General features: G+C 41.9%; 1 protein-coding gene across 1 annotated transcript; it reads left to right on the forward strand.

Annotated features, from left to right (window-relative positions):
* The first annotated feature begins 2,812 nt into the window (after positions 1–2,812).
* LOC134963554 (uncharacterized) lies at positions 2,813–12,392 on the forward strand. The gene is made up of 4 exons (XM_063941600.1): positions 2,813–4,072; positions 7,107–7,390; positions 10,222–10,631; positions 11,553–12,392. Exons 2-4 carry the CDS (start codon positions 7,315–7,317, stop codon positions 12,099–12,101), a joined length of 1,035 nt encoding a protein of 344 aa, XP_063797670.1. The 5' UTR covers positions 2,813–4,072; positions 7,107–7,314; the 3' UTR covers positions 12,102–12,392.
* Positions 12,393–13,452: the final 1,060 nt, after the last annotated feature.

The following is a 13,452-nucleotide window of genomic DNA, read 5'->3' on the forward strand; positions in this document are numbered from 1 at the left end:
GGTTTTTGCTTTTAATCCCACTGTTCTTTATGGCGGCTATAATTACTTTGACAAAATTATTAAAACTGTTAGATTTATAACCTCAAATAGGACGTGTTACCATCACGTTTGAAGTTGTAAAGCTGACATTTTAAATAGCATCATTAACATGCCAGCGTGACGGGTTTGACCTCATGGTGTCCCCATTCTCATTGTCAACATTTTGAAAGTCGAATTCGCAACGACATCCCAAATTTGTCATGTTCCATCCTGCACTGTTTAGGTGAAGCTCTATAATCTCCACCATGACATGATCATTGAATGTGGTAATAATCCTTTTATTTGCATGTGAACTACTACACTTTAATAAACATTAAATGAAAAAGCACGGACTGTAATAGGTCAATATGGAAAAATAAGGACATGGGGGTAAATTTACTAAGGTGGGAGTTTTTTTTAGAACTGTTGATGTTGCTCATATACTGCAGCAACCAATCAGATTCTACTTAACATTTATCTAGCTGCTTCTAGAAGATAATAGATAGAATCTGATTGGTTTCTTTGGAGAACATCACCGGTTTTAAAAAAAACCTACCACCTTAGTAAATTTACCCCAAGGTTTCCAAAACCTAGGACTGTCCCTATAGAATATATGGCAGTTTTGCAACTATAATTAATGGATTTACTAACACAGATTCTCCTATACAAGTAATTTTTATTATTACATAAAATAAAACCCTGAGAACAATGTGACCCTTCTTAAAATGTATTCAATTCTATTTTGAGTGGAAAGAAGAATAAATGTTTGCTCTTTGGTTTTGTAGTATGCTTTCATTGTAAAAAGATACATTTTGAAGGTCATAGATTATTAATGTTTTTCTCTACTTAAGTTCCTTGGTTGGTTAACCTGTGAGTTTTGTGGTTGAACATCTGGGGCAGCATTAGCAGTCAGAAGGCAATAAATTTGACGTTTTTTATTAGCCAACCCCACCAGGAGCAGATTCTTATCCAAAGATCTGCCACGCTCTGTTTCGAGGCACATAAATATTTTGGCAGAACATGGTATCCTATATCTCCCCTGTTACAATTTTTAACAGAGTTTAACAAAAATGTCAGCCATTCCAAACTTCTATCCTATTATATTATACTGCTCCCCTTGGATCACACTGTAATTTGTTTTTAGTGTCTGCACTTCCTTTCTTCATTTCCTTGTCTGTTAACTTCTGTCATGCAGTTATCCCACAAAAACACAGAATTACAATCATTTTAAAAGCCTTTTGTAACTTTTCATTTGTGCTGGATTTAGGGGTGTCCACTATTCAGAAGAGGAAATATTGCAAACAATACACTGAAGCATGACATAGAAAGTGTTGTGTGATGTCTGTGCACCCTCAGCATATAGTACTTTACTAATAATGCTTTCACAAAGTTTTCTAATGAGTGCTAATGGACATCTTATTTGTTCAGCTACTGTTTTTTCTGTAATTACTATGTGATAGTTTTCATGTACAGTATATGCAAAAAAACAAAAAACAGTTGTGAGATCACAAATAGGTTGAACTCGATGGACAAATTGTCTTTTTTCAACCTCATAAACTATTTAACTATGTAACTATGTAACCACATGGTTTAATGTAATTTGCATGCAAATGTCACAGATTACTGAATTACTGGGGAGCCGACCCTCATAAATTTCATGAGAGTCATAAAAAACTAGAAACTAATTTAGAAAGGGCCATATACCTCCTGGTAGATTAGGACACATGACTGACATCTTTACAAATGCAATCACTTCATTTTCTCATTTCCATTGCCAAATGAATTTAAAAAATACACAAAACACACAAGTATAATTAGAAAACCTTTCAAAAGGCAAGTACCTGTACTAATAGAATTTTTTTCCACAAAACAAAAGGATTACAGCTCTATAGTGATAAATATTTATGATTAGTGAAGCAAAATTCAGTATGTATAGCGGCATTTTGTATCTAGTAAAACATTATGGGGTATATTCAATTGAAGTTGGATCCATTCCGACATTCGTTTGTCGGAATGGATCCGACCTGGGCTATTAAATGCAATCTCAATTGCTTGTGCTTGTGTTGAAAACGAAAACCTTTTTCGGCCATCTCAATTCGACATTAAAAAAAGTCGAATTGAGATGCGGGAGCTGAGACGGGGGAGAGCCGCGGGCAGATGGGGAGAGCAGCGCTACAGCAGCGGCTACAGCAGCGTAGCTGGAGGATGTGTCACAGCCGCTCACGGCAGTGTCCACCCGGCTCCAGCAAGCGAGGTGTCGCTTGCTGGAGCCAGGTGGACGCTGCTGTGAGCGGCGGCTGTGACATCGTCCGACTATGCTGCCTGCTGCTGTAGCGCTGCTCTCCCCGTCTGCCCCCCGTTTCCTCCTCTCCCTCATCTCTGCTCCCGCATCACAGCTGCCTCTCACGGCAGCGTCCACCCGACTCCAGCAAGCGAGGTCTCGCTTGCTGGAGCCGGGTGGACGCTGCTGTGAGCGGCGGCTATGACACATCCTCCGGCGCTGTTCTCCCCCATCTGCCCACGGCTCTCTCCCGTCTCTGTTCCCGTATCTCAATTCGACTTTTTTTAAAGCCGAATTAAGATGGTCGAAAAAGGTTTTCGTTTTCGACACAAGCACGCGAATTGTAATACCCGCTACGTGACATATTGCTGTGTATCTGACGCTGTGCAGCGTGCTGCAGTGCATGTCTGTCATTTCACTAGCAGACAATTCCCAGCAGCCTCTGCAGCTGCTCAAGAGGTCAGGAGGCGGTCACATGACCAGTGTCAGGAAAGTGACTGTTGAGAGTGAGCAGCAGTTGGGCAGCTGCCATGTTAGGAGGATGTGAGAGCTATGAAGCTGCAACCAGCACCATCAAAGGCAGAGTAGTAGGTGGTCTATTTGCAGACATGCAGCCAGTGGGTGGTGATACAGCACCCACAAACCCCATAGAGGCAGATTAAGACTGTCAGTAGCAGGGCCGGTTGTAGGTATTTTGGTGCCCTGGGCGGAGAATAGGGGTGTGGCTTAATACAGGGGGCGAGGTCAGTAACGCCCCCTGTAGTTGTGCCCCCATTTGTGCCCCCTGTAGCGTAGCGCCGCTTGCGCACACACACACAAAAAAATAATACTTACAATCCCCGCTCCTAACCGCTGCAGACCTCCGCCGGCGCCGCTCCTCTCCTCGGATCTATGGGAGAGACATCATGACGTCTCTCCCATAGTACAGCATACACAGACACTAGAGGTCAACTATGACCCCTAGCGTCTGTCAGTCCCACAATGCTGTGCAGTGCGCGATGACATCATCGCGCACCGCACAGCAAAGGTCCTCTCCAGGAAGGGAAACTAGACGCATAGCGTCCAGTTCCCTTCACTGCGGGGGACCAGCGGGAGACACAGTGGGACACAGTGGGGGGCACAGTAGCGGATCTTGCCATGGTGTGGCGCCCTCCGGAAGTCCTGCTTGCCCGTGGCATGATCCGCTACTGGTCAGTAGATACCGAGAGGAGGCACCCCATTCACAGAGGCTGCTGAATAAAAGTGCATCATCTGTCCAGTCTGCAGTAACCAGCTCTGAGCCGGACATAAGCGCCTGGAGAGAGGTCTGTAACCCTGCACATCAGTCCACACACACACCTCCTGGGCTATTACCGGAAAAGGGTCTGTGACAGTGACATTGAGTAACGTTCAACAATGAACTGCCCCATTAGTATTTTTAGACCCAGAATGATCATTATGGGTCAGGAGAGATTGAGATTCAGTTCTAGACAGAAGAATATACATAGACTGCAAGTTCTGCACACTTAGTAGCTTTACTACCTAGGAAGAACTACAGTAAGACTGAGCAGCGCATAAGAGGACACTCCGTTCTTTCTTAGTACCAAAAACAATATTAAGTTTAACCTCAAGTACAGACAGAAAAAAGAAGAACCTTTTGCTAAAGAGTTACAGCTGATAACTCCTTCAACATAAATATAGTAGGAAGAGACCTTCTGGAGTAAAGAGAAAAAGAAACATTGTTGCTAAATTAGAGAAGAAGAAAAAAGTGTCAATTAAGAGTAATTCACAGAGGTACTATTGAAGGACCTGGATTCACAATTTCCACTAAATGTCTTAGAATCCTATTTCAGCGACTCCATAAAATATTATAGGGCGTCAATTAGTTCTGGAGAGTGCACCAACGAGACCGCTTTAGCTGAACTGAGCTATTATAATTTATCGGGGCCCCAAATCTAGAGTGATGTATATGTGTCTTTATTAACTTTTAAGATTATATGGTGTTAACGCTATTTCATGGCAATTGTTCATTTCATACGAAGTGAATGTTTTCCACTTGGTAATAGGTCAAGCACCTGACCATGAGAGTAGAAAGTTATATTGTGTTTATTGTTTGTTACACCAACCAACAATAAAAAAATTTCCGGTGCTAAATATCTATTCAAACGAGTTCCAGTTTAATAAACATCCTAAAGAGAGCTTGTGTAATTAATTTCTGTTTGGAATATACTTTGCATTACTTGATACTCCCTACCTGAGTGTCACAGAATCGGCAGCTATTCCGCCGATCCACGTGCTTTTCGACAAGTCGAATTCCTCAACTTGTCGAATAATTTGGGGTTAGATTGAATAGGTCGGAACCCCTTCCGGCCTAAAATAGTCGAAAACTGCCGTCTTTTCGACAGACGGCAGCTTTCGACTCCAATTGAATATGCCCCTATAGACAATATTTTATATTATGATGGGCTCACATTCTACTGGACAAATAAAAAAAATAATTCACAATTTAAAAAGAACCCCTTATATGATGCATATATGAAGCATATAATACATCTTACATGTCACATATATTATATATTACTGTACATATAGTAATGCTACATTAATATTATGTATTTTATGTACTTCCACATCCCATTAGTTGTTTATTTTTTATTGTTAATAAGTACTCAAATAACGACTACTTCTGTCAACTCCAGAGTTCTTGAGGTGCATGTATAGTACTTCTTATGCAGTAGGCTGTTAAAAGAACCCCTCCACTCCCATACCCTACCCAGGAGACACCTCTCCCTTGCTCCAGTTTACCACTGGTAAGACATGTATATTTAGTGCTGAGGACACTTCAAAGGGAATACAGACTTAGACAAAAGACATATTTTTGATATATCTGAATCAGCTCCTGCCCAATGCCACCTTGTTGTGCAGTATTTTGGAAAGCAAATGGACCATAAATTATTTGATTTGGTCCTCCATCACCAACCCATGGCAGCCCTGCTAGTTCCTGCTTTGGAACCACTGGTACATAGACTACTTTATGTACTTTATATATATATATATATATATACTGTATATATCAGAGGATGAAATACACGGCACTCAAGCAATCAATTCTACTTACAAAATGATTCCTTGAGTGCCATTTATTTCATCCTCTGATATACACATTTCTGACTCGGGCACCGGAACCAGATGTGCAGCTGACAGAGTGCCGGACATCCTTCACCTCGGCGTTTGTCACTGCTCTTCATATTGATGCTCTATGAAACAAAAATGTTTTACTTGTCTTTTATTCTTTCAATAGCAAACACCACTTTACAGGTGCCCAAAATGAATACAAACATTATTGTGAATGGATGGATGCATACCCATTTTTACAATATTGTCGTTTAACCACTTAACTGCCATTTATTTCCCAAAACTCACCTCAAGTTTTTTTTATTGGATTTTGTCTAAAACATATTTTTAATGCATATTAAAATATTTTTGTGACAAAATAAGCTTAGTAGTAACTGGCACTATGGTTTCCATTGGTCCCAATTGTAATATTACTTCTTATCCTAAAATGGAAATAAAGTCCCAGTGACAATAAATGACACAGTGGTATTGCCCATCAACCTTCAGGTTTACTAGTCCCCCTCCATTACCTCCCATCCCTGGGCTCACAAGATCCCCTTGAAAAATAGCCCCCATGTGACAGTAAACTCCCATTGTGTATAAATCATTCCCAGGGGGAAAAAAAATCCTTTGTGCCATTAACCCACAATGCCCAAAAATCACGTCCAGTGGCCATGAATTACCACATCCTTGTTATTAACCCTTCCCTCCATAATTTTATCTGAGTGGGTCATCAGGTAACTTCTGTCAGTCCCCTTGTTGATCTCTGCTCTCTAGTGCAGAGATCAGCAACAGTGCCAAGAAAGGAACATTCTCTAAATTTTCTTTAATGTAGTTAAACATGGTCTGAAACTCTAGGAGAGAAAGCGGATATACCCTTCCCCATGGGGGGAGTTTTGCAAGGGACAAAGTCTCCGATGTAGTCTCATTCCCAATGAGAAGGCAATACTTCCGAAATACAGAATTTTTGGAGTGAGAGTGAGATAGTGAAACCTTTGTTTTCTGATGGCTCAATATACACAAACTTTGTTTAATATACAAAGTTATAAAAAGTATTGTATTAAATGACCTTCAGGCTGTGTGTATAAGGTGTATATGAAACATAAATGCATTCTGTGCTTAGACTTGGGTCCCGTCACCATGATATCTCATTATGGTATGCAATTATTCCAAAATACGGAAAAATCCGATATCCAAAATACTTCTGGTCCCAAGCATTTTGGATAAGGGATACTCAACCTGTACTACCTGAAATTTTTGCGGAACCTGTATATCAGAAACATGTCTGTGATATCCAGACAGTTTTTGTAATTTTTAGTGTTTGTGAAACCAATAACTTCCCAGGGCATTGATTATATATTGTTGTAACTTTGAATAATTGATATCCTCATATCTCAGGAATTCACGGTAAAGACATTTTATAGTAATTTATTCAGATCAGCTGAATATTACCTTTAAATTAATAAAAATTGGATTAAAAAAATGTCTTAAAGTATACATTTTCAATAATAAACTGGAAACATTTTTGTAAAGGTGAACCACCTAACATTAGAAAGTGCTATCATAATTTATGCAGTTTATCCATTTTTGAAGAGACTTAGTAATTCAAGTAACAAGTTCAAGAGCAAGACTATTCACAGGGTAAGTGGTGCCCTAAAACTCATAAGATCCTATTTGCACTGCAATCCTACTAATAGCCCTTTTGGTCTTTCAGGAAAGCTCAATGTCCCTACTGAAATGCTGCAGTGTACTGTATGCTGTGCCTATACACAATGAGAGCCACATGAAATCTACTGTAAGATATACTATACAGCAACTTTGGACACAGTGATGGTGTGAAGAAGTCCCTTGGTCCAGGAGTGGAAGGGATTACTGCTGAGAAGCTGACATAGGACAAAAAATGGCTGGACATCCCTTCTGAAATGGACACAGCTGGATTACTTTTAGAAGAAGGACTCCGTCTGGAGGGAGTTGCTGAACTCAAGGGAAAATGGTCTGGTGAGTTGACAATGCTTCTGGTTAGAGATGAGCGGATTTGGTTCGTTGAGATCCGAACCCCCTCGAACTTCACCTATTTTACACGGTTCCGAGGCAGCCTCGGATCTTCTCTCCTTGCTCGGTTAACCCGAACGCGGCCGAACCTCATCATCCCGCTGTCGGATTCTCGCAAGATTCGTATTCTATATAAAGAGCCGCACGTCGCCGCCATTTTCACTCGTGCATTGGAGATTAAACAGAGAGGACGTGGCTACGTTCTCTCCCTGAAAAGCTCCATATCTGTGCTCAGTGTGCTGCAAATATCTGTGCTCAATGTGCTGCATTTTGGTCACCAACAGTATATAGTTGTACGGTACAGTAGGCCATTGCTGTATCTTGCAGCTCTGTGTCACTGCAAGTATCCATTCCATATCTGTGCTGCATTTTTGTGAGCAGTATATATAGTAGTACGGTGCAGCATTTTGGTGACCAACAGTATATAGTTGTACAGTACAGTAGGCCATTGCTGTATCTTGCAGCTCTGTGTCACTGCAAGTATCCATTCCATATCTGTGCTGCATTTTTGTGAGCAGTATATATAGTAGTACAGTGCAGCATTTTGGTGACCAACAGTATATAGTTGTACAGTACAGTAGGCCATTGCTGTATCTTGCAGCTCCGTGTCACTTCAAGTATCCATATCTGTGCTGCATTGTTGTGAGCAGTATATAGTAGTACAGTGCAGCATTGTGGTGACCAGTATACTACAGTACAATAGTCCAGTGCTGTTCTCGCTGCTCAGTGTCAGTTCTCTGTAGTATCATCAGTGCTCAGTAAAATCAGTGCTCAGTATAATCAGTGATTGATCAGTATAATCAGTTCTCAGTATAATCAGTGCGCTGTTAGATGTGCGCCCGTTTTCTGCCATTAGTGCATTGAGATTTAGACAATTGATGAAGTTGTTGTGTCCCGGTACAAAATCCCATCTAGATTCCACTTCACTAGGCAGGCGATAGCGAGATTTTACCAATTAATATCAGTGATTTAAATTAATTATTAATTACAGTGATCTTGCCAAATGATTCCAGTGATTTTGTCATTTTCTTCCAGTGATTGGACCAATAATACCATTGATTAGAATGAATAATTCCTGTGATTTTGTCATTTTCTTCCAGTGATTCGGGTGTGTTTTGGATTTGGGTGGTTTTTTTTCAAAAAACTCTCAAAAACATCTTAAATCATAGAATTTGGGGGTAATTTTGATCCTATAGTATTATTAACCTCAATAACCATAATTTCCACTCATTTCCAGTCTATTCTGAACACCTCACACCTCACAATACTATTTTTAGTCCTAAAATTTGCACCAAGGTCGCTGGATGACTAAGCTAAGTGACCCAAGAGGGCGGCACAAACACCTGGCCCATCTAGGAGTGGCACTGCAGTGTCAGACAGGACGGCACTTAAAAACATTGGTCCCAAACAGCACATGATGCAAAGAAAAGAGAAAAAGAGGTGCACTGTGGTCGCTGGATGGCTAAGCTAAGCGACACAAACACCTCAATATCACAGGAATTATTCGTTCTAATCAATGGTATTATTGGTCCAAATCACTGGAAGAAAATGACAAAATCACAGGAATTATTCGTTCTAATCAATGGTATTATTGGTCCAAATCACTGGAAGAAAATGACAAAATCATTGGAATCATTTGGCAAGATCACTGTAATTAATAATTAATTCTAAATCACTGATATTAATTGGTAAAATCTCGCTATCGCCTGCCTAGTGAAGTGGAATCTAGATAGGATTTTGTACCGGGGACACAATAACTTCATCTAAATCCCAATGCACTAATGGCAGAAAAGGGGCGCACCTCTAACAGCGCACTGATTATACTGAGAACTTATTATACTGATCAATCACTGATTATCCTGAGCACTGATTTTACTGAACACTGATGATACTACGGAGAACTGACACTGAGCAGCGAGAACAGCACTGGACTATTGTACTGTAGTATACTGGTCACCACAATGCTGCACTGTACTACTATATACTGCTCACAACAATGCAGCACAGATATGGATACTTGAAGTGACACGGAGCTGCAAGATACAGCAATGACCTACTGTACTGTACAACTATATACTGTTGGTCACCAAAATGCTGCACTGTACTACTATATATACTGCTCACAAAAATGCAGCACAGATATGGAATGGATACTTGCAGTGACACAGAGCTGCAAGATACATCAATGGCCTACTGTACTGTAAAAATATATACCGTTGGTCACCAAAATGCAGCACACTGAGCACAGATAATTGCAGCACACTGAGCACAGATATGGAGCTTTTCAGGAAGAGAACGTAGATATTTGCAGCACACTGAGCACAGATATTTGCAGCACACTGAGCACAGATATTTTCACCACACTGAGCACAGATATGGAGCTTTTCAGGCAGAGAACGTAGCCACGTCCTCTCCGTTCAATCTACAATGCACGAGTGAAAATGGCGGCGACGCGCGGCTCTTTATATAGAATACGAATCTCCAGAGAATCCGACAGCGGGATGATGACGTTCGGCCTCGTTTGGGTTAACCGAGCAAGGCGGAAAGATCCGAGGCTGCCTCGGAACCGTGTAAAATAGGTGAAGTTCGGGGGATGGGGAGGGGGGGGGGTTCGGATCTCGACGAACCGAACCCGCTCATCTCTAATTTAAACACCATTTAACCAAAAAAACATTTTTACCATATAACCATTTAACCATATAACCATATACCTTAAGTAAAACCATTTGTAAAACACAACATATAACAGTTTGTGCACCACTTTTTTTTCATTATAGATATGTCTCTAGCTTCAGACATAGACTTCATCACTGTCCTACTAGAAATGTACCATGGATTGGAGTGTTTATGGAAGATCAAAGCCAAGGGCTATTCTGATAAAGTGCAACGGAATGCGGCCATGGAGGAGCTAGTGGAGTACAGCAAGCCCTTTGTGTCCGGTGCTGACAATGAATGGGTCAAGAAAAAGATACAGAACCTGCGTACGGTGTTCCTGAAAGAGCAAAAAAAAATAGAACAGTCCAAAGGGTCTGGAGCAGGTTCTTCACAGATTTACAAGACCTCGCTCTGGTACTACCCCACACAGGAATTTGTCCTGGACCAGAAGGCTACCCGGACAGGTTTCACCTCCCTCCCTTGGTCTGCCACACCAGAGCCTGAAGACGGTGACATATCTTTGGCTGCATCTGTAAGGATATTTTTTTTAATAAGTTTTTAAGTTTTTGCAAGTTCCATCATCAGTCCAATACAGTACACTAATTAAATGTGGGCTTCCTGCCAATCGACTGCACCTACCCTGTTAAAATAGGCCAGGTACTCGTCCCTGACCTGTTTTGCACCCAGACTCACCCTAAAATGGAGTGGAGGTGGTTCCACAGAGGGAAATGGTGAAGTCTTGTCTGGGTGTTCAGGGTCTGTATCTCCTGGCGCTGCTCTGAGCAGTGTCCTATGCTGGGTGGTTTTGCTGCACAAATAGTTATGCAGGACACAACACGCACTCACCACCAAATCTATCTTCTCCACCTGCAAATTGATAGCCGTTAGAAATATACGGAAGTGGCTAGACAGGCTGCCAAAAGTGTTCTTTACAATTCGTCGTGCCCAGGATAGCCTATAATTGTAGATGCGCTTCTCTCCTCTCAGATGCCTTTGGGATACGGTTTCATAATGTTCTCGTGGTGTGCGAATGCCTCATCAGCCACGAAAACAAAATTGAGGCCGTGCTGGGTTTGCTCCCTAGATGGCAAGTTCAGGGTCTTTGTCGTGAGCCGCTCGTAGAAGGTGGTATTCTTCAGCGACCCACCGTCTGATTCACGTCCGTTTTTGCCAACGTCAATGAAGATGAATTCATAGTTGGCATTCACCACTGCCATCAGCACAATGCTGAAATACCCTTTATAATTATAATAAAGGGATCTGCTGTTTGCAGGAGGGTTGATACGGACGTGCTTGCCATCTATCGCTCCCCCACAGTTAGGGAAATGCCAGTTGGCGGCAAACTCCTCTGCCACGGCTTGCAATTCTGATGTACTTGCAGGGAGCTATAAAAAAATAGAAATAAAAAATTAAAACATGTATTTAAAAAGTGTATTTTTTTAATCTACTACAGAGTAGAAGTGTGGAGATTCCCGCCACCCCAGACCTCAGCATCATCCAGGATACGGAGGAATCCAAGCCCCAAGTTCCTACTTCTGAAACACCAGCTACCCCTGATACCTCTGCATCACCATCTCCTCCGCCGCGCCCCCGGAAGAGAACCCCCCCCAAAAAAAAAAACACAGCAAAGGAGGGCGAAGATCTCATTTTTGAGGAAATCAAGCCAAGACTTGCCCCCCCTCCATACCACTACTCAAAGTTTGGGGAATTTATGGCCTCAGCAATGTGTAACCTACCCCCGGGTCAAGCGGAGCAGATTCAGCGTCTCAATTTAAAGATGCTGATCAAAGCACAAAAATCAAAACTCCATGATGATGTCATACTATTCAACCGCTGTCCTCTCGCTCTTCCTCCCATCCAATCCCATCCTATTCCGCCATCCCAACCCCATCTCATTCCGCCCACCCAACCACGGCCTACTCCCCCACCCACCTGCTCCTCAGCCATATACTCTGCTATGCTGGGGGTAGAGGAGGACATGCCCCAGTTTGAAAATTTGTAGGCTTCTTATAACTCCCAATAAACATGTTTCGGTGTAGGCTATATGGTGTTTTGGGGGCAGATTTTTGGGGGAGGATGCACACATGCTGTAGGTGCACAATAGCCCGGGCCCATTCATTCTGCACTTTACAGCATGTGTATATTCTCCCAATCAAATCTGTGCCCAAATCACCATATAGCCCTCCGTTTTAGGAGTGAAAGTACCACCCCATATTTATTGGGAATGAAAAGTAAAATAAACTTCATATATATATATATATATATATATATATATATATATACTATTTGTTGGACCGGCACTCACCCTTCAGTATTACTAGGCTCCGGTGCCCTCTGGAAATAATGCATATATACCACATCGAACAAGCAGCGGCACTCGGAGACTTTATCATAGTAAAAATCAAGTGTGAAATTTAATCCATGTCACAGCAAGGCCAACGTTTCGGGGCTTATCCACCCCTTTGTCAAGGTGAGTCAAAAGTCACTTTTGACTCACCTTGACAAAGGGGTGGATAAGCCCCGAAACGTTGGCCTTGCTATGACATGGATTAAATTTCACACTTGATTCTTATTATGATAAAGTCTCCGAGTGCCGCTGCTTGTTCGATGTGGTATATATATATATATATATATATATAAAATCCAAATTGTGATATCATGTTTTTTACATTTTTATGTGCCATATTGGCAAATAATTGCATAAATTTGCACAGTTGTTTTAAAGAAAGAAAAACAAAAAAAACTTTTTTTTCTATAAACAGTTTAAAAGTAACTAAAACTGGTGTGTTGTGAATTTTGTTTACCTTTAAATACTGGTCCTGCAGCACCTTCACAATGGCCTTGTAGGTGTCAGGGATGATCCGACCCAAAGCCTGGGGGGAGATGAGGATCCCGAACTTCATGTCCTCCAACGACCGCCCTGTAGCCGGGAACCTCAGCGTAGCAGTCAGCTTCCCCTCAGCAGTGATGGTCCTCCGCATCTTGGTGTCCTGCCTCTCGATGTAGGGAGTCACAAGGCCCAGCAACTCCTGGAAGGTAGCCTCATCCATTCGCAGGTAGTTCCGATAGTCCTCAGGTTGTTCTCCCTAATCTCAGTCAGGAGCGACATGTGAGAGAGAGTCCCCCTCTTCATCAGCCACTCCTTGCTCCAAACAGATCTCTGCCTCTTCTGTTTCAGATCCCTGTCACGTTTCAGCTTCAGATAGCCATAGGCTAACAGAAGTTGATACCTGTAGGAATCCATCACAGAACAGGATAAAGAGCACTTTGTTCAGAAAAACCAAACAAAGAAAAGCACACTAGCAATGTGGAACGCTCTGAAGGTATAAACCAGCCTCACTAATCACAGAGCA

This window comes from Pseudophryne corroboree, chromosome 1 (genome assembly GCF_028390025.1).
Source record: "Pseudophryne corroboree isolate aPseCor3 chromosome 1, aPseCor3.hap2, whole genome shotgun sequence".
NCBI lineage: Eukaryota > Metazoa > Chordata > Amphibia > Anura > Myobatrachidae > Pseudophryne > Pseudophryne corroboree.